This window comes from Corvus kubaryi, unplaced genomic scaffold (assembly GCF_017639235.1).
Source record: "Corvus kubaryi isolate FWS band 111438036 unplaced genomic scaffold, C.kubaryi_AGA036_p1.0 136, whole genome shotgun sequence".
Taxonomy (NCBI): Eukaryota; Metazoa; Chordata; class Aves; order Passeriformes; family Corvidae; genus Corvus; species Corvus kubaryi.
The window spans coordinates 558,327-582,292 of record NW_024580670.1 but is presented as its reverse complement, the minus strand read 5'-3'; the positions used below and the strand labels follow the sequence as shown (position 1 = coordinate 582,292).

Genomic DNA, 23,966 nt, shown 5'->3' with positions numbered 1-23,966 from the left:
ATAAACTGCAGTAAATTCCATTTCCAGAAACTGCTTTCAAGCCTGAGCCTGCCAGTGAGCCTGCATGAAACACGCAGCACTGGGACAGCTGCGGACTGGACTACGCACAGAAACCAGGGGTACAGACCAGGCCCACCACTATTTGCACAATCAAACCAGTGGCTGAATTCAAGACCCTTCAAAAAATCAAAGGGTTTGACTCCTTCCTGTCCCTGATTCGTATTCTTGTTGTATTGCTCAAGAAGTGCACAGTCAGTGCAATTCATGCAGCACGGGTCAGTGACACTGTGGTGGAAGTCTTGGAAAGAGACATGTCCAGTTTCCTCTGTGAGCCCCACACAGGGATGGGACAGACGAGGTCACTGCTGACATGATGGACTTTACTCCACTTTAGGACTGTGCAGCTACAAACCAACCTTCAGTGCTCACAGCAACCTCTGCCCATCATTTTGCACCAGTTTGTCCCTGGGAACACCCACTTACTTGAATTGGTGCTCTCTGGAGCTGCGGATCTTGGAGGAGAAGCGCTCAGCCAGCTTCTCCAGGCTCCGGGAGTACTCCAGCTCGATCTCGGCCTTCCTGCGGAAGAACTCCTGCAGGTCCTGCAGCAGCTGCAGGCGTGACTCTGACTGCTGCTCCAGGCATTTGAACTGCTCCACCAGCTGTGTTCGGATTTCTGCAGGCACACAGGAGAGGAGAAAGAACAAAAGACATCAGCAACAGACACCAGTCATGAAGGTTGTCCTTCCTTGTCCCAGAGCAAACAGCACAGCTCTGCTGGAGTTCCCTCCAAGCCCTGGGGTGAATTCAGGGTTCGATAAGGCCAATGGATCTGCATCCCAAGGGAGAGCAGAACAATGCTGCTGACCAGCCTCATATTAACCCTTATTCTTCATCAAAACAAATGGTCTTAGAACACTGAGACCAACCTCAGATCCTTCAATTGTCTTTTGAAACCAGAAAACGATACTTCTATCTCTCTGGTACTACCTGAAATCACATACTATTTTCATATAAATATATTATTTCTTGATAAATGTCCATGTGAATACCTCCAGGATGGCCAGCACTGACCTTAAGGAAGCTGGCACTGCCAATGCACCCTCCTCTCCCCCCATCCCTCTGCACTGCTGGGTTTACCAACAAATCCAATGCGGCTTTGGCTCAAAGGCTTAAAAAGTCTTTCACACCTTCCAAATCCCAGCTCAAAAACACAAAAGGTTTCATGTATTCCAGGTTTATTTGCTTTCCCATAAGGACCTTTGGACACCAGTACAGACACACTGCAGCCCCCTGCAACCTTTCCCAAAGTGGGCTCAGCAGTGCCTGGAGGTGCCTGTGGAGTGTGGGGATGGGCTCACTGGGCAGCTGGTGTCTCCTGCAGCACCGGGGTCCCTGCTGTGTCCTGCAGGGAACAGGCACAGCAGGAACAACAGACAGAGCCGGTCTCCAGTGCTGACTCTCCCTGGCACTGCCAGAACCCACCCCTGGGCTGCAAATTCCCCACACGGGTCTGATCCCACAAGACAGGCAGGCAGTGGGGAAGGGAGCACTGCTCATGGGAGCAGCCAGACCCCTTGCCCTGTCTGCAAGAGAAGCAACACAGCACCTGTGGCACAGGATGTGATGGAAATACACCTCCCCAACTCTTCCCAACCTTTCCCAACCCTGGGCGGGGTTTCTGCAGCTCTGTGAAGTGCACCTGGCCAGGACGCCAGTGCAGGAGCCACTCACTCTCTTTGGAGCAGCAGCTGAGCTCGGCCCGGAGGGACGGGGACCCCAGCAGGAGGGGGCCTGCAGAACTGAAAAGAAGGGAAAAATGAGACTAGGTGGTAGGAAAATCTATTCAAAGTGAGAACAATTGGGCTGAGCTGGCTTTGGGGAGCAGCTGCACGGTGGAGGGATCAGAGGAGTTGGAATGGCAGGGATCAGCTAATGGAATGGGTCCATGTGCTGCCTGCCTGTTCCCAAAGCCCATGGGGAGAGGCAAGAGCAGTGCCCAGCTCCCCACTGCCACACACCCCCTGGCAGAAGGCAGGTGAGCACACCTGAGGTGAGGCAGCTCCTTCATGTGCTCACCTTGAGACCCTTCACTTTCTTCCCTTCATGACAGTGCCCAGAACAGCCATAGCACTTGAGGCCATTTTAGTCTACCTACAGAAACAGCCTCTTTACTGCTCCTAACAGATATATAAACAATCCACAACACTCCTTTGTCTTTCCCTAAGGATTGTGAGGAGGTCTATTTTTCTCACTTTGCTCACCTGTCGTTGGTGGACCCCAATACTTGCAGAGCAGGCCCAGCCAAAAGCCAGCAGGGAAGTTTGGCAGCAGGAGCACAGCATCACATCTGCCCCCCTTGCCATGGAGCACCCCCGGGCTCGAGGGGGCCAGGGCAGCACAGGGCAGCCCACTGACACCTTGGGGAGCACCCATCCCTCCGTGGGCCCGTGATGGGCCAGTTCACTGCCACAGTAACCGCACCACAACCAACTCAACTCTCTCTCCTGACCCAACATTGTTCTTTCCTTTCCCAATTAGTGCCCAAAATCCTGAAGTACTTGGCTGACTCAGCCTGGATTTTCTGCTGCAGCAGGAGCTGGACTTTCCCAAAGTGCTGCTGCAGGACTGCAGCATGTCAAGCTGTTGCTGCCTGTGTGACAGGGCTTAGCCTGTACCGAGAAGGAAGTCACAAAATCCTTCTTTGGCAAGATGCCTAGAGCTCATCCTTGGTTCCTCCTGCAAGTTCAGCATACTAGGATGACAAACAGTACCTTACCCACAAGAGTCCCAGCAAACTAAAAATGCCTGCACGGCCTGAAATGGCTGCATGGTCACCGAGGCACTCAATGACACAAACAGAGACAATACAGAGGTGTCATTCCAGTGCGTGGAAGAATCTTCAGTACCTGTGTATTACATGTACACGAGGTAGGCTGGCCCTGCCAGTCCCTGCCGGCACTGGGCTGTCCCACAGCCTCACCACTACAGCAAGATCCTGTCAGATAATCATCACTCCGTGCTGGATGCTGAATTAATAAATGATGGAGTAATGATGATGCAAAGCGGTGACTGAAATCATGAAAGATTTATGAACAATTTCAATCTGGTATTTTTCAACATTTCTTCATATAACAACTCTCATGTGAGTCTCAGCTCTGGCAGCTTGGCAGGTTAGCTCATCACTGGTCACTTAACAATGACAGTGGGACTTGGAGGCTGCATGAAGGTCACCTAAAGCCAAACTCCTCAGAAATAAGAAATGCTAAATGCTCCAAAGTTAATCACCTTACATGGGACCCTCCCTGGGCACTTTCTTTATGTCCTAAATATACCATGAGAGGATAGCACAACTGTTCAAAAAATGCCTCCAAGGCTCACAGCCAGCGATGGCATGGGACTCAACACACAGCACTTGTCCACCAGCAAAGCCCTCTGCTGTTCCTGAAGGCTGCCTGGAGAACCATGTTACCATCCCTGCAGAGCTCAAGCACTTCAACTCCTTTCTAACCTACATCCATCCCATCTGCAGCCACAAGGACACTGACACAGGAGCCGGCAGGGCCGAGGCCCCTGCAGAGGAAGAAGGGTGAGGCACAGCAGGGATGCTCAGCACAGCTGCTGCCTCTGCCCAGACAGGGGTTTCCCTGAGACTCTGGGCATCTGCTGCACATAGACAAAAAGACATTAGCCCTCACTCACAGCAAGCTGTAGAAACTCCAAAATGAAGGACAATACCACTCCATAGAGAATGCTAGAGATACCTTTAAAAGTTAAATTTTCTGCTAAAAGAATGCAGAAAAGGAAACGAAATTGCAAACGAGGTCTCACAACAACTGGTACCAGAGTGCCTCAGTCTTTATTCTCTCCCTCCCCACTTTGCTGGGGTCCAGCTCTCTCGGTCCCTGGCACACTTTGACCTTTGTCAACAGAATTTCTTTGTTTTTCCTATGCCTGTAATATGTTGATTTGATACTTCTACGTTTCCTTGCAGGAGTTCAGCAGGTCAGCGCCAGCCCAGCCTGCAGAGGCAAAGGACAGGCTCTGCGGGCACAGGGAGCTGCCAGCCGTGACCGTAAAGCCACCCAGTGACAAGCCATCACACCAACAGTGGAGATGGGCACTGACCCCAGGTGCTGCTGCTGCATGCTAAATGGGAAGGGTTTGTGTAGAAAACAAAATGAGAAGCTGCTGGCATCATCAATGCAAAGACAGACATGGTGGCAGAGAGAAGGACATCGCTCAGTGCTCCAAGGGTCCCTGGGAGTCAGCGCTCCCGGACACAGCCCCAACAGCTTCTGCAGCCATGCTACATCCATCCTCTCCACTGTGCGGGGATTCACAGGTCTGGAATTCCAACCTTCAACCAAGTGCCAGTTATGTTTTCCACATTAGATAATCTCTCTTCAGCACCCAACCCCAAAACCTTACCTTTGGCTCATAAGAAGGAGTTTCCACGGTCAACAGTCCTGTTATTTAAAATGCAGAATCAGGGGTAGAAAATGCAGGAAATCTGATTTCCTCAGCATTTCTGCAACAGTGACAGGGACGCTGGAGAAAACAAAATTCCTTGGCAAACCAAGGAGAGCAGCAAGGGTCAATGTGGGCTGTGGAACTGCTAATCCAGACAAGAGAGGGAACATCTGTATCAGAACATCCGGGGATTTGGTTTTTGTAATATTTCCAAATCAGTCAGCCTGTATCATAGCCATAACTGCTCATTATCCTCAGGCCACATGAGATGTTGGCAGCGTTCACATTTCCAGGCTGCCAGGGTATGGCAAAATCCCTCATCAGTCAAAGACCCCCAAGAATGTCCCCACCCCTCTGAAACCCAGCAAAAGGCTTCTGAGTGCTGTTCCGAGAAGGAACCGAGTAACAGAGCACAGGCTGAGGTGCCCATGGGGGGATAAACCCACCGCAGACTCCCTCCCACCACCAGAAGCCAACTGGCACCCAAGTGTGAGAGACAGACACGATTTACATTCAGCCTTTGGCAGGTCTGTAAATGAACGGCAACATTTTAAAAACTGGGGGGAAAAAAAACCTACCAAATAAAGAAAAAAAAGTTTTAAAACATCACCGCAAAACTTGCCAGAGCTATTCAAAAGGCAACTCAGGAAAACAACAGAGAGCAAATAGAGGTGCTGTCTGTTGGGAAGATGACCCAAGAATGGAGCAATTTACAACTAATGAAAGAGTATCAGCATAAGATACAGAGATGTGAATTTGATACAAAGGAAATCAGGTGAGAAATCGGAAAAATCAGTAAGATTCTGGGTCAGCCTGGGCAGCATGTCAACGGGGCTCACAATGGGCCCCCAGAAGAACCTATTCTCAGGGGCATTTCCACTGGAAACACAAACCTTCAGAAACCCCGAAATTCCTACAATCACCACCATGGCAAGGCAAACTCCCTGCCTGAGGGAGCTCTGCACTGGGTTGGAAACAGACACTCACCAGTGTGCCAGGGAAAGGGTGAATGGAAGAAAACTCCCCAAGCCTTCACAAGACATCAGAAAAGTGCTGTTTTGGTCTATCTGACATCTTGGCCAGTAGATCAGGGTAAGATTCATTTTTTCCTCTCCTTGGCTGTTAACCTCATCCATTCCCACCAGTGAGGACAATGTTGGCAGCCATGCACAGAGCCCAGGAACACTCACATACATCCAAACAGCATGCCTCTGACACCAGGGATGAGACTGGGTTTGACAAAGAGCAAAATTATCTGGGACAAGCCCTGGCCAACTTGAGCACTTATATTAGAATCACCATGCTTACGTGGAGAAGTCAGGCCAAAGACCACACGCTCAGCTCCAGGTCGTTACGAACATGCTGCTACTCCAACTTGTCCCACTCTCAGCTTGCTAAAGGGTATTTTCCATATGGTCTCATTTTTTAAACATAACAGTTACACTGTAGACAAATGCCATGAGATCAATGCAATTTTTACCAGTGGTAGTCATTATTATTATTATTATTATTCACTTATTCTTTGTGTTTCTGTACAGTTCACATATCTCCCTGGGAAGCAGCATCTTTGACTTCCAGGAATTCACAAACACCACGCTGAAATCCCAGCTCCAGCTCCAATGTAGCTGGGATTTCATCCTCTGGCAGTAAATGGAGCTGGTGAGACAATCCTTTTCCCGGACAGTTATTTTGCAAGTCTCCCTCTCTTCCAAGTAATGCCTGCTCACTTTGTACCTCCTGTGCTGATACGGGCCAAGCTCCTCAAACAGCATCAGGATATGCTGCGGAGTTAATGGATAGGCAACACGTGTGAAGTTCAGGATGAGTTATTAAATAAACCCAATTCTACACAGGCAAACACTGTGAAAAGCAGGCAGTGGAAAATTCTGGATAGTTCAGACTTGCAAAGGTTGGAGCCTAACCTGACACACGAGAGGCCATGGGAGCCAGGCGTGCACCATCTCGGGGAAGCCTGAAGCCATGGGGATTGGTGATGCTCCAGGCACAGCCCTGCCCCACCAGCTGCAGACCGGAGCCGGGCCCGTGCAAGCGAGCACCTTCCTCCTCCTCCTCCAGGATGTCGGGTTTGGCACAACACCCCCTCTCCAGTCCCGCCAGGCCAGAGCCACGCTCTGGCTGCTCAGACAGGGACAGACAAAAGCAGAGGTTTCTCTAGCAACGGGCTGGGATGAAAGCTGCCGGAGCCTCCCGCTCCTCCCCTGCCGGCGGGGAGCGGGACAAAGCCCGGCTGCCAAGTCCCCAGCCCGGAGCTCCGGGTGCAGCCACACACCCCCCCGGCTGGGTCGGGGTGGCTACTCCACGATGCTGAATTATCTGAATTATCCGTCCAGGAGAACAGTGTTGTCACGGATCCTCCCGCCGGGCAGCCTGAGACAGCCGCTCCTCTAACATATGCTTCACCCCACTGATTTGTGACAAGTGAGAAAATGTGCTTGGCAACAAAAGCCATTATTTTCTCACAACTGGGATTAGACCCAATAGTCCATTGCAAATATAGCACAGCAAGCTGGACTCAGGGAGGATCCAATTCTTATACAAACACAAAATACACTAACAAGGCCATCTGACTCTCAATTGTTTTTATGCCCCCTTCAGAGTATCCATGTGCTGCCTTCCCTAAAAGTCCAGCCCTCTTCATAACAGAAATACCTCGGATGTATTTTCCAGCGCTTTGTCATCCCGTGTTTCACCAGCACACACCATTTCCCTTGAGGGAGCTCTCACACACACACACAGAGCTAATGCAACTGGAGCCTGGATCCAATATGAAACACCAGCGGGCTGTTCCACCAGGAAAACCCCTGCTACAGGCAGGTGTTGCCAGCACAGCCCCAAGAGCGGCCAAAACCTCTGTGAGATCCCAAGGAGCTGGGCTCAGCCCCGCAGGCAAGGGACATTGGCAGAGTTTCGAGAGCCCACGCGTGTCCATGGGATGCTCCCGCTGCCGGCACCTCTGGCACGGTGCTTTCCATGCACAGCAAGCCCCCAACGCCAACATGGGGCTGGGAGCAGCAGCAGAGGGATGCAAGGGATGGGGCTGCCAGAGGACCATCAACCTTGTGAGGGCTGAATCCAGGCAAGACTTTGTCAGGTCCCAGCAGTGACACTACTGAGCTTGAACAGCCAAGGAGGCACAGGGCCCACAGCCTGGAGCATCCACAGACAGAGCTGCCAGGGGCGCATCCGTCCCGCTGCGCAGGTCCCTGTGGAGCCAGCCGGAGGGGACCTGCAGCGAAAGCAAACAGCCCAAAGCAAGCCAACAAGCCTCCCCTCTCCTTCCTTCCGTGTGATTAGTAACATCACTACCTAGACAAAGACAGGAGATGTGGCTCCTGGTAAAACAAAGAACAAGACAAGCCTTTTATCTGAAACGAGATGTTCCCAGTTAAAAAAAAAAAAAAAAAAAAAAGAAAGAAAGGAAAACACTTCTCTCCAGTATGAAAACAACTCCTGTGGCACTGGCACTTCTCAGGTTCTTTTCACGCGTGTCTTTAATCCCCAGCCCATGCCTGACCAGCAGTGCTTCATGTGCACAGCCTCAGTTTTCCCTTGTACCTGCACCAAGCCCCCACACTGCAACTTGCTGGACTGTGAGGCAACATCTCCATCTGCAACTACTGAGAAGGGAAGTGAAAGTGTAAGAAATTCTATCTTGAACCCAGTGACGACTTCTCTCCTGGGAAACCCCTGCCCTGGAGAGGGCCCAGCTCAGGGCACAGGGTTGTCCTGGGGGTAGCTTCCCCAAAGGGTGCTGTGGGACCATGGGGTTTCAAAGCCTCAACTAGCAGCCCAGGAGCTAGGAAAACACCACAATCATTTTGCTGCTGACCAAGACGGTTTTAGGACCCTGCCCAAGCCCCTGTTTGCTCACCCCTCACTCCTGGAAGGGTATAGCCAGTTCTGGGGGTTCCTTCAAGTTCAGACTAAATATCCTGGTGCAGGATGGGCTCCCTCCCACACCTCCAAGAAAAACATGGCCAAGCCATAAGGAAAAACTCCATTTCTATAGGGATATTTGCATATACAGTTTGAAACACAGCATTTTTCCCTTGGAATTAACTGGAAGAACGCAGCAGAAGTGAACGGCTGTGCTGGCACCCCTCGGAGCAGGGCACGGGTGTACCGGTGGGTGGGTGCCCAAAGACATGCACCCCATCAGGGCCAGATACAACACCTAAACACCCATCATCCCAACAGCTCCATGCATGCCATCAGTTCCAAGGGGCAGTGACACACTGGCCGTGTGCCTCCCAGCAGTGCCACAGTGGGCGGGAGGTGACCACCTTCTCCTGCCAACATGGGCAGCAATGCAGCTGGGCCAAGCTGACCACAGCCCACAGCTTGGGCTCTGCCTCCTGCTCTCTCCAGTTACCTACAAACTTTGCTTCTAACAAGACTCCCCCAAAACCCAACTCACCCATCACAAAATAAAGAGGCAAATAACTCAGTTCAGTGTTTTGCGCTGCCCTGACCCAGACGGGCACACGTGCGGCCAACAGCGGCTACCGGGGTGCATGGTTTGGGGTGGGACTGGCCTTCATCAGGCTTTTTCCATTTAAATTTCAAGTCCGTGGTCATAGCAGTGGCTACAGGAAATATCTCTGTGCATCCCCTGCAAGAGGCCCAAGCAGTTTGTCAGCAGAAATGGGTTGATAATGGCTTTCCAGCCACCTGTGAGGAGCATAAATTCTACACTGTGTTCCCGAAACAGCGTCCTGGTGCAATCCCAGCAGAGCAAGGGCCTCCTGACCCCCTGGGAACTCAGCCAAACGCACAGAAGCTGAGGCCTAGGCAGCGCTTAGGTCCTACCATGAGATCTGCTGGCTCCAGTATCCCAATAGCAACAATCTTTACCCCACCACAACGCCTGGTCAGAAGGGTTCAGCAGCACAGTCCTGCTCGCCCTGTGGGAGAAGCTGATGGCTCTGCTCGGGGACAATACACAGCACACAGCCACTTCCTGCAAAGCAACACGAGCCAAAGGGTCCACTGCTGTGATACTCCAGCTCTCCCAAGCAGAGAGAGTGGAACATCATCAGAGGAAAAAACACCTGGCAGCCAAGCCAGCCTCTTCCTCCTACACCCCACTCTGAGGGTCTGCAGAAACCAGACTGAGAAGCTGACAACCTGGGCAGACCAGGCTCTCCAGACACAGTACAGTGCTCTGGAGAAACATCTGGAGCTGAAGGAAGCACCAGGCACTGCTGGTGGTCACCTCACTGTCACTCCCCCTTTCCAGGGCACAGTGTCCATGCTGGGGTTCTGGCAGGAAGCAGCCATGTGAGAAGAGGACCGACAGGGAGGTGGATGCCAGAGCAACAGACCTGTCCTACCTGCTCTTGCCCACCAGCACAAGGTACACACTCCTGCATGGGGGAATTCCAGCCCAACACAACATGCAGCTACTCCAGACCTTACACAGCACGTAAACACGACCCAACAGAGAAGACCTTCCATGGAGCGTGTTTGAACCCCAGTAGGTCAGACCACCTGATCCCAAGATTCAAGGTGATGCCTCCCTGTGAATACAGGAGAAACTCTTCCCCATCATCCCTTTCCTCCTTTTAACTGAAGCACAGACACTCACCCTGCAGCAGCAGCACTTCTTAGGAAATGACTGTAGCACGGGCAACAGGTTAGGCCAGATTTAAAACACTGGCAATTTTTTTCCCCTCATTTTTCACAGTGATATTCAAAATGCAACGAAAAAGAGTCATAATGTTTTTAAAATAAAGCAACTGAGTCATTTTTTGCTTTTATACTTTTAGAATGTAGCTTAATAGTAGGGCATTCTTTGTGAGAAAAGCAAATGTAGGAGTAGAATACCCCTGATAAGAGATGGGTAATGATTTCCTCTGGTTAGAACCACCACACAGGTACTTCCGTTCAACTGCTCACCAGCATGTCAGAGAGGGGAATTCCATCCACTAGAAATGACACACCACAACTCACCCATCTTTCTGGGTCACAAAACACCTTCCTAGATGGCAAACAAGCCTCCTGCTACCAAATAATGAAAGATCAAATGTAGCTGCTAAGACAGCACAGGCTCCTGCTATACAAACTGTGCAAAAGGCTGGTCTTACCTGGGCTGTGCAGGTTTTGTAATCCAATTCATTGGTGGCTTTTAAATTAGTTGGCAGTGCCATGACAAAAGGCAAAACCACAAACCAGACACAATGCCAACTTCTCTCTGACCTGCACTCTGAAAATTTCATGGCATCAACCTTTTCCCCAGAAAACCTCTCAGATCAAGTTAGTCCTGGCCTAAGCAGACACTATGCTTATGACAGCACCCAACTGGGCTTAAGACTTATGCAATGCCTACAGAGCAGCCCCTCGTCTAATGCAAAGGAAGACGAGAACAGCTCCTCACTGTCCAAGAACAAAGATCACAGCTGATATAGTTACAACGAAGCCTTGAAATGATGAATAATAAGCTTGGCAAGCACAAGAACAAGGTGACAAAGCTCTGCCACTAAGAGGCACAGCAACAGCAGATCCCACATGCTGCTCCTCATGCAGTCCCCTTCCCTCTCCTGTCCCTGCACGGGATGGCAGTCGCTGCTGCTGGCAGGGTGGTGGCATTTGTCATATACTTTGATACTCCAAATCCGCAGGAGTTACTGATGGGGCATTTCCCTTAAAAGCTGGCTCTAAATGCAGATCTGGAAGTGGCCAGCCTGGCTCGTGAGGAGGCAGCAGGGAACAAGTGTTTTGGGTGAAGCACAGCACCCAGTTCCCTTCCACAGGCAGCACTGCCTGCACGACAGCCCGTGCTCCTGGGACACAAGGAACCAAAAAACCAACCAAAGGAATCCAAACTGTTTATTGTTAACTTCAGCTGAGCCTCAAGGCCAAACTTCCCCCAGATCAAGACTGAAAACAGATATAGTGGTGTGTTGCAATTATGTTCAATTTAAGAAGAGAAGCAGCACTTCAAACCACACACCACGTGCGCCAGATGGGAAGAGAGAGCCGGCCAGGAGAGTGCCCAGACCAGGGATCAATGCCAATCACAGCTTCCCTGGCTCTGGGAACACCGACCGCAGCTGGGCGGCTGCCTCTCCAGGTGCTCTCAGCATGGAACCCAATGTTGTCCAGGGATACCATGGCCCTTCCTCTCAGACTACGGAGAAGGCAAACCTGCTGGTAGAAAAAATCCTCACCCAGAGGAGGAATGGCTGCAAAGCAAAAGGGGTGGCAGGAGCAGTGTGGTTCACACTACCTGCCTGCTACCCTTTATCACACACAAAAAGCTCCTTTCACAATGCCCACTGACTACAGAAATTAGCAAAGGGAAATTGAGGGGGGGGGGGGGGGAGGGAGCTGAACTCCAGAGTCAAAATGTCTTTTCCCAATAAAACAATTTCAGCCGAGATTAATCCATAAGCAGACTGGTTTTCAAGTAAATGTATTGCAAATTTTTCTGTGGGGCGTCAGCTGCTCTCCCGTTGTCTCCATGCCAGCTTCTAATGAATTCAATGCGCTAGTGACTACACTGTTTTCTAAAGAACTTGGCAAGATGTTCAGCATTATTAGAGAAGAGAGAAAAAACAGAGCAGAATTTAGTCATTTAATACTCCATCTTCCAATAACTGAAGCAACATCCCGGTCCCATCAAGATCACTATGGACATCCGTCAAAGGCAGGGTGATGGTACAGGAAGAACTGATGGGGAGAACAGCCAAGTCCACCTGTCTGAATCCAAACTTCCCATTGGATGTAGTCCACCTAAAACCAGCACCAGGATTAGTCCAGGATCACTTCAGTGCTGCTGAAGGCAGAATGCAGCCCAAAGGAACTGAAGCAAGAACACATTTAACCAGTCTCTTAAAATATATCTATTTTTTACAGCCGCCCCTGAGCAGATAGCAGAGATGTAGAGTATCCATTAGTGGAGATGTGGCTGGTGAAATGGAAACGGGGAAAGGCAGGGGGGAACCAAAGGAGAAGCAAAGTGAGCCCTGGCATGCGGATGTGGAGCAGACCCAGGGACTTGGTGAGGGTGCCCACTCTGCTGGGAGCAATGCCCAAGGGCCAGCAGGCACCCAGCCTGACCCACAGGCAGGCAGAGGGGACAGGGCCTGGGGGCCTGCCCTGGCCAAAATAAATACCTGCAGCAAGAGAGGAAACCTGCTCACACTGCACAGTGCTTCAGGGGAGCTCTGCCCTGTCCCACCACAGTATCTGAGCTCCTTCAGCCTCAGCCGAGGGCAGCTCCCAGGCTGCCTGGCACTCTGCACGGGAGCTGGTTTGTTTCACTCTGCACCCTACACAGAAAAGAGCCAGACTGACCCAAAGTCATTCTTCTCCCTGCCTCTCTCTGTGAAGAGAGGCATGTGCAGAGCTGAAGACTGGTAGTAGGTACTGACCCACATCCTTGTCAGATGCTGGAGATGTGGCTGATCCTCACTTTGGAGCTGCAGGAGTCAGCACTGGGACCAGACAAGCTTTAGGGGCTAAATTCAGGCAGAGAAGTGCGTATTTTCATGTTTTCTCCTGCCTGGCACAGAGCCCAGCCAGCAGCACAGCAGGTTATATCCAGGGATGACCCTGCTGGCAGTGAGGCACTGATCCTGACCCTGGATCCCTCCATGGCCACACAGGTACAGCCCCTGTGTGCAAGGTGCAGGGCACAGGACACGGCAAGCACAGGCACAGTACAGCTCCACACTGTGTCCTCCTCCAGGGAGCACTGGAATTTCCAGAGCCACTCCAGCTCTTTGCATCACTCAATCCTTGCCTGCTTCAGCTAAAGGCTCCTGTCAGCAGAGGGGTCCGTGCCCATCCCACCCTGCCCACAAGGGCCTGGCAGTGACACTGCACAGGGACCCCAACACTGGCCCCAGTGAGAGCAGCTGGGCGTGGAGGAAACCCCTGGCCTCAGCTGCAGCATCCTCCTGCTGCTTTTCCCACAGCCCTTGGCACCTCCCTGTCTCCTTGGGAACAGAGACTTGTCCACTTGTAATTCACAGCCTGAACTGGTCACATCTGCTGCCACTTTTGTCTGACTGCGAGCAGCTCTGAGGGAGTAAATCTCATTTACTGTCCCTACACCCTGTTGTCTGGGCTGTGGCCCTGCACTGATCACACTGATCAATAGGAAAGAGAATTTACAGGACTGAAAGTGGAGCAAGACCCCAGAAATGCTCATTAACAAAAGACTTTCAGGGGGTTGGGGTTGGTTTTGTCGTTTGGGGTTTGGATTTGGGTTTGTTTGTTTGTTTTGGGGTTTTTGGTGTTATTTTAAAGAAGCCAAACTTTAAAGAGGTCCATGCCAAACCTCCAGCATTCCAAGATCCCTGGCAATCCTTTGCTGCCTGCATCTTTTGGGGAATCCCCACCTCCACCAGTCCCTCATGCCCCACAGCCAGCATTTCTGCCCAAGCGAGCTCTGTCCCCAGCCACTTCCCAGGCAGGAGCAGGAAGAGAAGGGAGAAGGCGGAACAGCTGCCTTTGCTGAGTTTGTGCCTCCTCTGTTTTTGTCTGTTAGGAATACAAGGGATGCAAAAAAGCATTAAAAAGAAAGAGCCAAACAGATCTCTTGTGTTTGTTCATGATTTAAGAAGAGCAAAGGAAGCTTCACAAGAACAGATGGTGGCTTTTTCCCCCAGAGAAAACAGCCCTTCTGACTGCCCTCCTGCACAGCCGGCATGAGCTCCAGGTCCTTCATCTGTCCACTCTCCAGCGTGGAAACAGCACATGGGAGGCACCGGGATCGGCTGGAGAAAGTCTTTTACCCACTGAAAGCCCTGAAATGATGTAACCAGAGCTCTGGGCTTGGGGCTATTAAGATGCAAAGGAGAATGCATTCAAACTGGAAAAGAAAGAGCTGAACAAGAATGTGAATGCTGCCCTGAGCCACTGAGATGGAATAAAGGAAAGATCATTAAACGGTTCACTTCAGCACCTCACATTCCTTAATTCAGGCATGGAAAGATTTCACAGATCATTAAGAGAGCGGACCTTTGCAGACAGTTCCTGGAGCCAGCCCCATGTATCTGTGCAAGTTCCCCAACCTCTGTACAGCCCTAACAGGATCAAATATTACACACACAAATCAGATCAGATTACCCAGCAGTGCCTTCTGGCCTGAAAAATCTGTGCATTCATGGATCCACTGAAGCAATTCTCTTCCAGAGTAATGCTTTACATGCATTAAAAATATAGGATAATTCCTTTAAGAACTTTTCATCTCACATCTCAAAGCATCCTATAAATGGTAATCATATAAGCCTCAACATCTTCAAGAAGGAGGGAAGGATTACAAACCTAATTTTACAGATAGGATAAAACAAATCTTTCCTTGGACACCTCTGCCACTGCTGTTTCCCACTGTGCCTTTCTGCAGTGGAGATGGGCCTGAACTTCATTTCAAGGCCAAACTACTCCCAGTCCGAGAGGGACACAGAAAACAAGAAAAACTAATTCCAAAGCAGTAGACACAAAGTGAGGAGTCTGCAGGAATCGGCAAGTCCAACAGCAGCAGTTGCCCAGTTTCTTTTATTTGTTTGATTTAACGTTCCTAAAAATATCATGGGCAACCAGCTCCCTGAAGCCTGTACCTGGCACAGCCAGCTTCACACTGACCAAAACCCGTGCACCTCCAGGGTCTGATCCAGTTCCCTGCTGTGCCTCCAGACCAAAACCTCCTGAGCATTCCCGGAGCCTAATCACACTTCATTTGGAGCATGTCCTCATCACCCAGAAATGCTGTTCTTCCATGTCCTCTTGGCTAACTAACTATCTCCACTGGGCTTTTTCAATTTCAGCACAAAGGACCAGGCCAAAGGCAAGTGCAGATGCTCTGCTCATTGCCTTCATCAGCACTGACCAGAAAAGCCTCAGCTGCTGCTAGGGAATCAACAGTGCTGCTTCATTCAGAGCCTCTGCCTCAGAGATCAGCAAAACATCAGCCCAAGGCCGACAATGCTCTTCACTCCTCATCCTTTCCCAGGAAAAGAACAATATTGGAATAGCAAGGGAAAGCTGTGCCATGAACAATGAAAGCACATCGTCTGACACCGGCTCCAGCCAGCCTGGAACTTGCAGAGAGGAAGCTAAAGGTAGGGAGGAATTTCACCTTCCCAAGAACCAGCACAAGTCTCCCCAATGGCTGCAAAGGCAGCCTCAGGCAGCACCAGCAGTCTTGGGGTGTTTCAGGGTGAATAGAGACCTGCAGAATCTCACAACTGCAGTGCTGAAGGATCACGTGGATATTCAGAAGGTAACAAACATGCAATAGAGAATCCAACAGCTGTGGGGAGACTGTCTCCAAAGGGCTTTCCATACCAGACAGGATCCAGCTCAATACTTCACAACTTCCTCATGAATTCATCATTTACTATAGACCTGGAGCAAGTTCCAGACTGCAGACAGCTTAGTTTGAGGCTAATGATATGTTCCACACTGGGATCACTGGGTTGTGCAGCTGCCACCCACAAAGCAGAGATTATCGCCCTCGCTTGCTTCATTTCTTCAGGACGAAGTGATCGTGTTCCTGCCTTCTAAAGGAACGGAAAATCAGCATAAAGCATATTGTCTGCTCTCACCATCTTCCCCAGCATCCCATTTATTAGTGGGTGCAGAACCAGATGGTTACAGATAAACAATACCAAAGAAAACACAGAAATAGCCTGGTGTAGTACAGAAGTGTTAAATTCCCACCCAGAAATAAGAAAGGGCATTAAAGGTACTTGGGCAGCTCCAGGGGAAGTGAGTCAGCAGGGAAACGCAATCCATACGCACCAGAGTGAGTGGCTTTTCCTGAAGAACCATCAGGACAGAAAGAGCTCCCACAGCTACAGCTCTGGCTAAAATCAGCTGTCACTGCAGGTGTCCATCACTTCCAGAAAATAATCCCTCAAATATTTCACTTGATTCCCTTGGTATGCAGAGCCAGAGCTGCTGCAGCACTGTCCCTGCAGGACTCTCCTGCCATGCTTGGCTTGTGTCACACGTGTAAGGAAGACAAGGGCTAGATGTAAACATTCCAGCATTCCTTCTGTCGAGGCACTGTTTATTTAAAAAAATACCCTCCTTCTGCTCCCACTCTGATGTGCAGAGTTCTCCAATTCTTTGAATTCACATCCCTTCACACAAGGCAACAATACAGGGCTTGCAGCTTGGCTGAGATACCAGCCAGCTTAACAACAGTCACTTAAAAAATGAAGTCATGCATCGTCCTGGCAGGGTGAGCAAATAAAGACTGTCATTTGTTTATTTATGTGAACTGTTACTGAGAGGCAGACCTAACCCTTGTTCAGATCTCCCCAACAGGGTCAGCTGTGCCATGGCCTGACCCACCTGAGCCCCCACTGACCCACCTCAGATGCCCACAGGTGCTGGGTGAGGAGGCATCGTGAGATGTCCTGGGGCAGCCTGTGCCCCTTGCGGAGTTTGGTAGCCATGCTTGAACCCTGGGCTATGGACACATCTGCCTGTCCTGTACAGCACTGCTGCCACGCTCCCCTGCCTTCACCTGAGCCCTTGAGACTGCACCTTGCATCTACAATACACCAGGAACTCCCATATTAACCACCTGCAATGGCTTTACTGCAGCTGCTGGCTGTCAGCAGGAGTGCTTACCCAAAACGGCCACACTGACGAACATCCACGAGCCCATGGGCTACTGGGCTACACTGGCCGAGCTCAGCAAAGAGCCCAGCCCTCTGCATGCCACAGAGCTGGTGTCTGCTCTTTCCTAGATCCTTCCTGAGCAGATTGCTAATTGCTCCTGATTTTTGCTTTTCTAAAATAAGCACAGACCACAATCTGCATAAATGCTGCAGAAAGAGTAATGAACTGCCCGCCCACCTGAAATTCAGACTCGAGCAAAACACACAGGAGACAGAAGGATGCAATGAGCCACTGGCAACCCTCACCATGCCACTGCCACCCCACCTGAGGACAGGGAGAGCAGGGGGGACATGGGGACTGTTCCAAATAAAGCCATGGATTTCTACCTAAACTAAGAACTGAAAACAAAGACTAAATGGAAGCACAAGAAACCCCATCACTGCATCACTCTGGCAAATGGGGACAGCAGAGAGAAGCATGTCAGTGGGTACAGCCCTGCAGGAGTGGGAGAGTGGAAAGGAATTAAAAATTAGACCTATCAGCCCCTGGTTTCTACCGTTCACTTAAAAAATACACAGCTGCAGATGTCCAAGGTGTAAAAGGAAGCAATTACATACACAAACCTCCCCACAAATAAACATCTCATGACTTTATCACCAGATAATCTTCAATACCAAAAGCACATGAGAACATTATTTTGCCTTTCATCTTTCTGAATTGTCAGCTGTGACCATGCCACTTCCATGCACACCCCCCACCTGCAGCATGCAGGCACTGCTCCCCTGCTTTTGTATCTCCCAAAAACACCACACAGAGACAGTTAACACAGTTGTTCTAAAACTCTGTTAAATTAAGGGTTTGTTTACTGCTGTGAACTCTCCCTCCAGAGTGCTGGGAATACGGATGCAAAACCAACCAGTGCTTGCTCCAGTGCAGGTGAAGTGTCCCTACACCTGCACGAGCCTCCCCTGCCACTGAAGCACAGCTCTAAGTCATTTCTGATTTTTTCTTCATCTAAGGGAGGACCTAAGAAAATCAACCATTTAGCTCTAGACTAAGCATCTGGAGAGCACCTTGTAATTAGCAGTTCTGGTTCTCTTCTCTCTGACAGCTTCTCAAAACACATGTGGATCCCGGTACATCCCAGAGCCTCTCAGCTCCCTTCTCCCCTGGTGGCCCCCCAGCTGCAGCTGCTGCATCAGCTCCAGTATTTATAGCCCCTCTCTGCTGAGTCACTACTGTTCCTGGCTTATTTAGAAGCTGCTTTAACTACATTTGCTTTTGACAGTGTCACATTCATCACTCTCACATGCAATTTTGACAGTTTGCCCTTCCAAAACTGACACAGAAGAGACATCCTTTGCTTCTCTGTGTGGATGGGTGGGGATGTCCAGAATTTCCTTGCCTTCCACTTTCTTTCCTTGCCCCAACTTCAGGAGTTCAGAGGAACAGAACCTGGCTAAATCTGATAGAAGCACTATGAGTTTGGCAAGAGAGCTAAGGCAGCCAGCTCAGGATGTCTGGTCTGAGGTGAGGGCAGCCGAGCCACTGCTCCCTACACTGAGCTCATGGGCAGCTTCTCCTCAGCCCTCTCTCCTGGGTGTCTTTCCATGTGGCCTTAGGATTCATCCACACCATGCTAACATTGCCAACACTGACTCCAGCTAGTTGGAAAGAGATTAAAGAGAGCAATTAGTTACAAAGACAGAGGAAAGATTTGCTACAGGTTGGTATAAATAAACTAAAACAGAGGGTTTAGGCCGCAGCAGTGCCTTACACACATCATCATCACTTAATGTGTTATTATTACCTGTGAGTCTGCATTCCATATGGAATTTTTTTACCCCAGCCCTCCCAAAATCCGCTTTTGAAATGCTGAGTTTCTCTGAGCAGGAATCTTGAACTTCCCTTGGCCCTGAGATCATCTTGAGGGGTCAATATCCTCAGGCAATTTTAGCACATTTTTAGGACAGGGTTTGACATTGGAACAGGCTTATAAAAACACATGGAACTGATGCTCCCTGTACACTCCCTGCAGTGACTGACAGGGTCTCAACCCCTTCCAACCCAGCAGCACCACACCTGCAGTCCCTCCGAGAACCATTCCCTTTCTCTCTGCTTGACCTACATGACCAGAAAAGCTGCTTCTCCTGATTTGTCAGCCTAAGAGTGAAAAAGAAGAAAAATTAGTTTCAAAAGTGTTTCTCTATCACTCCTGCATGTAACAAAGCCCTCACTGACAGCTTGACAAAAATCTGGCAAAATGTTTTCCAAATGAATTTAAGCACAAAAGTTGTTACACAAGAACCTCACATTTATCAAAATACACACTGAAGTGACCTTAATAACAAGGACAAGTCAAGCTTAGCAAGAAGAGAACTTAATGGTCTTAAGATTTGCTTTGTCCAAGTAGCCTGTGGGCTCAGCTACTTTAAACATCATTTCCCGAGCCTACAAAATACATGGGCAATATGTTACACCTTGGGAGCATTCCAAACATGCGTTCTCTCTTCTACTCTAACCCTCCTGTGTTTTGAAGGCATCAGCCACCATCTTACCCCCTTAAAATGGCAGAATGTGCACAAGAGCTCTCTGAGTGCAGCTGCTCACCACCAGGCTCCACCTCACACCTCTGCCTGCTCCAGGGCCAGAGTTCCCTTTGTGCTTCCCTCTGGTATCATTTATCCCGGGAAACAGCATCACAAAGGGGCCACCTCCCTTCTCGAAGGGAACTCAACAGCTCCTTCAGAGGCACCTTTAACCTCTGCCTTTCAGACATCCATCACCACCTGCTTGGATGGACTCACTGAAGAATAGGAGTCCCTCGGGCTCCTCCCGAGAGCCGGCCTTTCCTTCCTTTGCTCCATGTGTTATTCTCATTCTCTCCCACACATCAAATTGATGTTTTACGTGATTCTGGAGTATGTTTAGCACCATCTCTTCACTCACTTAGACCTGAACTGGAGCCTAAAGACTCACCTAAACCAACACTGTAAAATGCCTTCTCTCATCTCTCGAGCAAGATGAGCAAACCAGGTGTGAGGGAAGACAAAAGGCAGCCTGGAAAGGTGGAGATGGGGGTGTGCACAGGGACAGGAGTCAGCCTCAGCACGTTTGGGATTCAGCCCAGACCCCCCGTGCACAGCAGGGTATCTTAGACACACTGGGGACACGTTTCCTCCCTGCTCCGAAACCATCTCTGCCCATCTTGGCACAAACAAGACAAACTTGCCCATGTAAACAGCTTGCCATCACTGTTCAATAGCACTTTATGGACTAAATAACCCCCTGAAATTGCAGCTACTGCTGCCAAGGGGTAAGCATGGAGTAGTCCAAGGAATTCTTGAGGTCCCAGATAGGGGATCTCACGAGTTCAGACCCCAAAGTGAAAGAAAACATTCACAATCTTTTTGCGTCAAAGTATTCTTTGCTATTGCACATCCATGCTTACCAAATGATTCATAGATCAAATGAAGTAATGAAGAACTGCTGGTGGAAAACTGTATTTTCCTCTTCTCCTTATGCTGTACACAGACTCTTTCAAACAAAGGTGGCAGCATGCTGTCACTGCTCCTCACACGAATTCCTAATTTTATGATTACATCCTGCCATCAGTGCCAGGAATAAACAGAAGTCTCCAATCCTACAATAACTGTGTTCTTCCTTTAATACAAGCCTCTGGTGGAACAAGTCCCACTCTATCACACAGATTCAAAGCGTGTCCTCATTCCAGTCTGACAGCACAAAGCTGAAGCAGTGATGAACTTAGGGGCTCACTTATTTAGCCGAAAATAATGCACATGGAATGCGGAACAGTGTATTAATGACGTGCAGCAGAATCCACAGAGCCAGCCTGAGCAGCATCCCAGCTTCATATCTCCTGACAACACATTATTCCAAACTAACAGAACTGACACCCACCCCTCCCTGCACATGAAGTGTGTAACCAACCCCCTGCAAATGTTCCTCAATGGAGATTTCTTCTCAGTTACTAAAATTCTGACAATGTCAGCAAAATAATCCAGGAGCTATATCTGACACAGCTCAGTGGTGTTTGTTTTCTGCACAAGAGCCGTTCCCTCTGTGAGACACTTCCAATCAGGGATGACTTGTGCTCGCTACAAGCAGCCAATATTGACAGGAATCACACTGGGCTGTGGAGCTGCTCCTGCCGAGCAGCACCAGCTGATCCAACACTTGTACCAATCTGCACAGGAGCCGTTTCAAGCTCATTTGAAAAACAGAAGAATGTATCTCCCTGAATTGAGAAAACAAGGTTTTAGCCACTGAAGCATCACAAACACTAACCCTATATATGCTTGTTGCTCTCCTCCTCCAATATGTGCATAACCCCTGGAGCCCCATCTCCCCTCCACTGAGGCCTGTCCTCTGACCTGAACTGAATCCTGCCTTTTCCTGCCCATCTCTAACGATTACTCACTGCACATCTCTGTCTACCAAGGCACTCTTATTTCATCACATCACGTTTGGCTTTCAGAGCAGCATCTGTAACCTAGAGCAAAAGAACACAGTCAGTACTTTTAGGCCATGAGTCCCATGTGACACTCAGATTTTCATCTGCATTGCCTAGTTCAAAGTCAGAGAAGACTCTTGATGATCTAGACACAGTAATGCTTCACAGCACTGCAGAGGTGTGTGACCCTCCAGACACGCCCAAGATCTGACTGTACTGTCAAGACCTTCCTCCCTGCAAAAGAAACATGCTGGCCCCAGCCACGAAGAAGACTCCAGTGCTCTTCCTTGTGGCTGAGGGCAGACAAAAATCTGTTGTATCCTCAAAGCTCCGTGTGCTCCCTGATAATAAAATCACACCTGTGCAGGGACAGGCAAGGCACTTTGGAATGGTGAAATGACCTAGCACGTGGTTTTGCCTGCTTTCATGCTGTTCCCCCCGTAAGATGATGCTGTTCCTTTCTGAAGGGACACAGAAGTGAGACAAAGAGCATGAATGGACTTTTGAGGTAGGGAGCACATTGTGGCCTTTAGCCACAACCATCAAACTGAGTTCCAATAACTGCAATCTGAAGGGAAAAGCTGACAGTGTCTTGACATGGTCACTTATATGAAATGCACCCTATTTCTTTTGTGCCATATGCCTTTGATGCATTATCATTCCCACTCTTCTTGATTGCTTTTCAAAAGCCATCTAAATTAATGTGAATTGGTAAAGGGTAATTATTGCTATGAATAATCAGTGTATGCTAATAAATGCAAAAATAGGACAAAATGCTAAGTTTCACCAGCACTGACTGTTTCTATCAGTGATAAAGGGCACCTCCTGCACTGACAGCGGGACAGGGAGGACAGCTGTGTCCTTACTGCAGGGGTACAGAGTTACTCTGCTCAGCAAAGAAGCACACACGAGCACAGCTCCTGCTCTTCGTCTAAAGCACCATCTTGCCAAAGATCAGCTGGTCTGCTCTTAGCAAAATTCTATAGGAATCTATATTAATAAAGATACCAAAAGAAGAAGAAGGTATTACCAAGAAGAAGACAAAAGATATTGCCAATAAGAGGACGCAAACAGAAGGTTGTGTATTTGTCATTGACTCCCAGGGTGCTGCTTCACTGATGGCCAGGCAGAGCTTAGTGCCAGCACACACTGGGTCCCTCAGGCCAGGAGCAGGAAGGGCTGGAATCAGCTCAGGCCCCACCACCAAATGTGGCCCCACAGGCTCCAAGGCAAGCACCCCACATTTATCCCCTGTGTTAAACTGTACTGACCTGAATGGCTTCACACAGCGTGATTTAGGGGGGCCTCCAGCACACTAATGGGATTAAATAGCACACAAGAACAAGGAGAAATGTGTCAGCCTTCTCAGCAATGGCAGGAAACTCCAAGTGAGAACTAAGATCTTGCTTAAAATAAATGGCAGTTCAGAATTCTCTGCAAATTGCATTTGCTGCCTCCTCAAAGTCACAGCATACATTCTTGCAATATGATGGGAAAGACAGTGAATTATAAGAAACATTTTAAATCCAGTCAGAGACCAGCCCACCATTATTTTATTAGTGTGCTTTTTAAGAAATGTAACCTGTAACAGTACAGTGAGTCTAAAAGGGCTATTTCCCTATCTTTTGGGGAAAAATGACTTGCAGGATGTGGCACTTCCCTTGCTGAACTTCACGAGACTCCTGCTGCCTGTCTCTCCAAGCCTCTCGAGGTGCCTTTGAGCAGCAGCACAACCACTGGGTCTGTCAGCCGCACTCACGCAGAACACACAGCACCTCCCTGACCACACCAGTCCCACACTCCAGCTGGAGGACTGCCAGAGCAACTGTTTGCTTCACCTAGGATACAACTGGACTCTCAGAAAAATGTTATGATTTCCCTGAAGCAATTTTGTCCTCGGAGAATCCCATTTCACAAGCACCAAGGAAAGCACAGAAACAAGTCACCTCCTCTACACAAAATAAAATTTAGTTTCAGTACTGGGAAAAAACTATCAAATCAGTTAACAGACTACCCAGGGAGGATGTCAGATCTCCCAGCACTGCAGGATTTTATCAACAGACTAGATGAGCATCTGTCAAAGACGTCTGCTCTGCCAGGAAGATATAAAGACACAGAGGAGAGGCGTTAGTTAGGGAAGTTTTTTGGCTAAGCAACCTCTCCCACAGAGCCAAGGGATGTCACTGCCTTCCTGCCCTCCCCAGTGCAGGGCAGCCAGGCCATGCTGCAGATCTGCAGGGAAAGCCTGGCTGCCTCGGCACCCTGGCAGGCCACAGAAATCCCCTTGCAAACACCCAAAAATCACACTTATAAATACAAAAAGGGTACAGCTAAAAATGCTTTAGTGAAATACACGTGGAACTTCTCCCAGGAGCCACGTGCTGCTCTTGGAGGGAGGGACATCTCATTTATCCGA

General features: G+C 49.5%; 1 protein-coding gene across 1 annotated transcript in view; it reads right to left on the bottom strand.

Annotated features, from left to right (window-relative positions):
* Nucleotides 1–698, bottom strand: part of SRGAP3 (SLIT-ROBO Rho GTPase activating protein 3) — a gene marked incomplete at its 5' end in the record, with an annotated part of 43,292 nt that extends 42,594 nt beyond the window's left edge. The window contains one exon of the mRNA XM_042053794.1: nucleotides 484–698. Within this exon, the coding sequence (XP_041909728.1) occupies nucleotides 484–698 (215 nt within the window). The remainder of the gene's footprint in view (nucleotides 1–483) is intronic.
* Nucleotides 699–23,966: the final 23,268 nt, after the last annotated feature.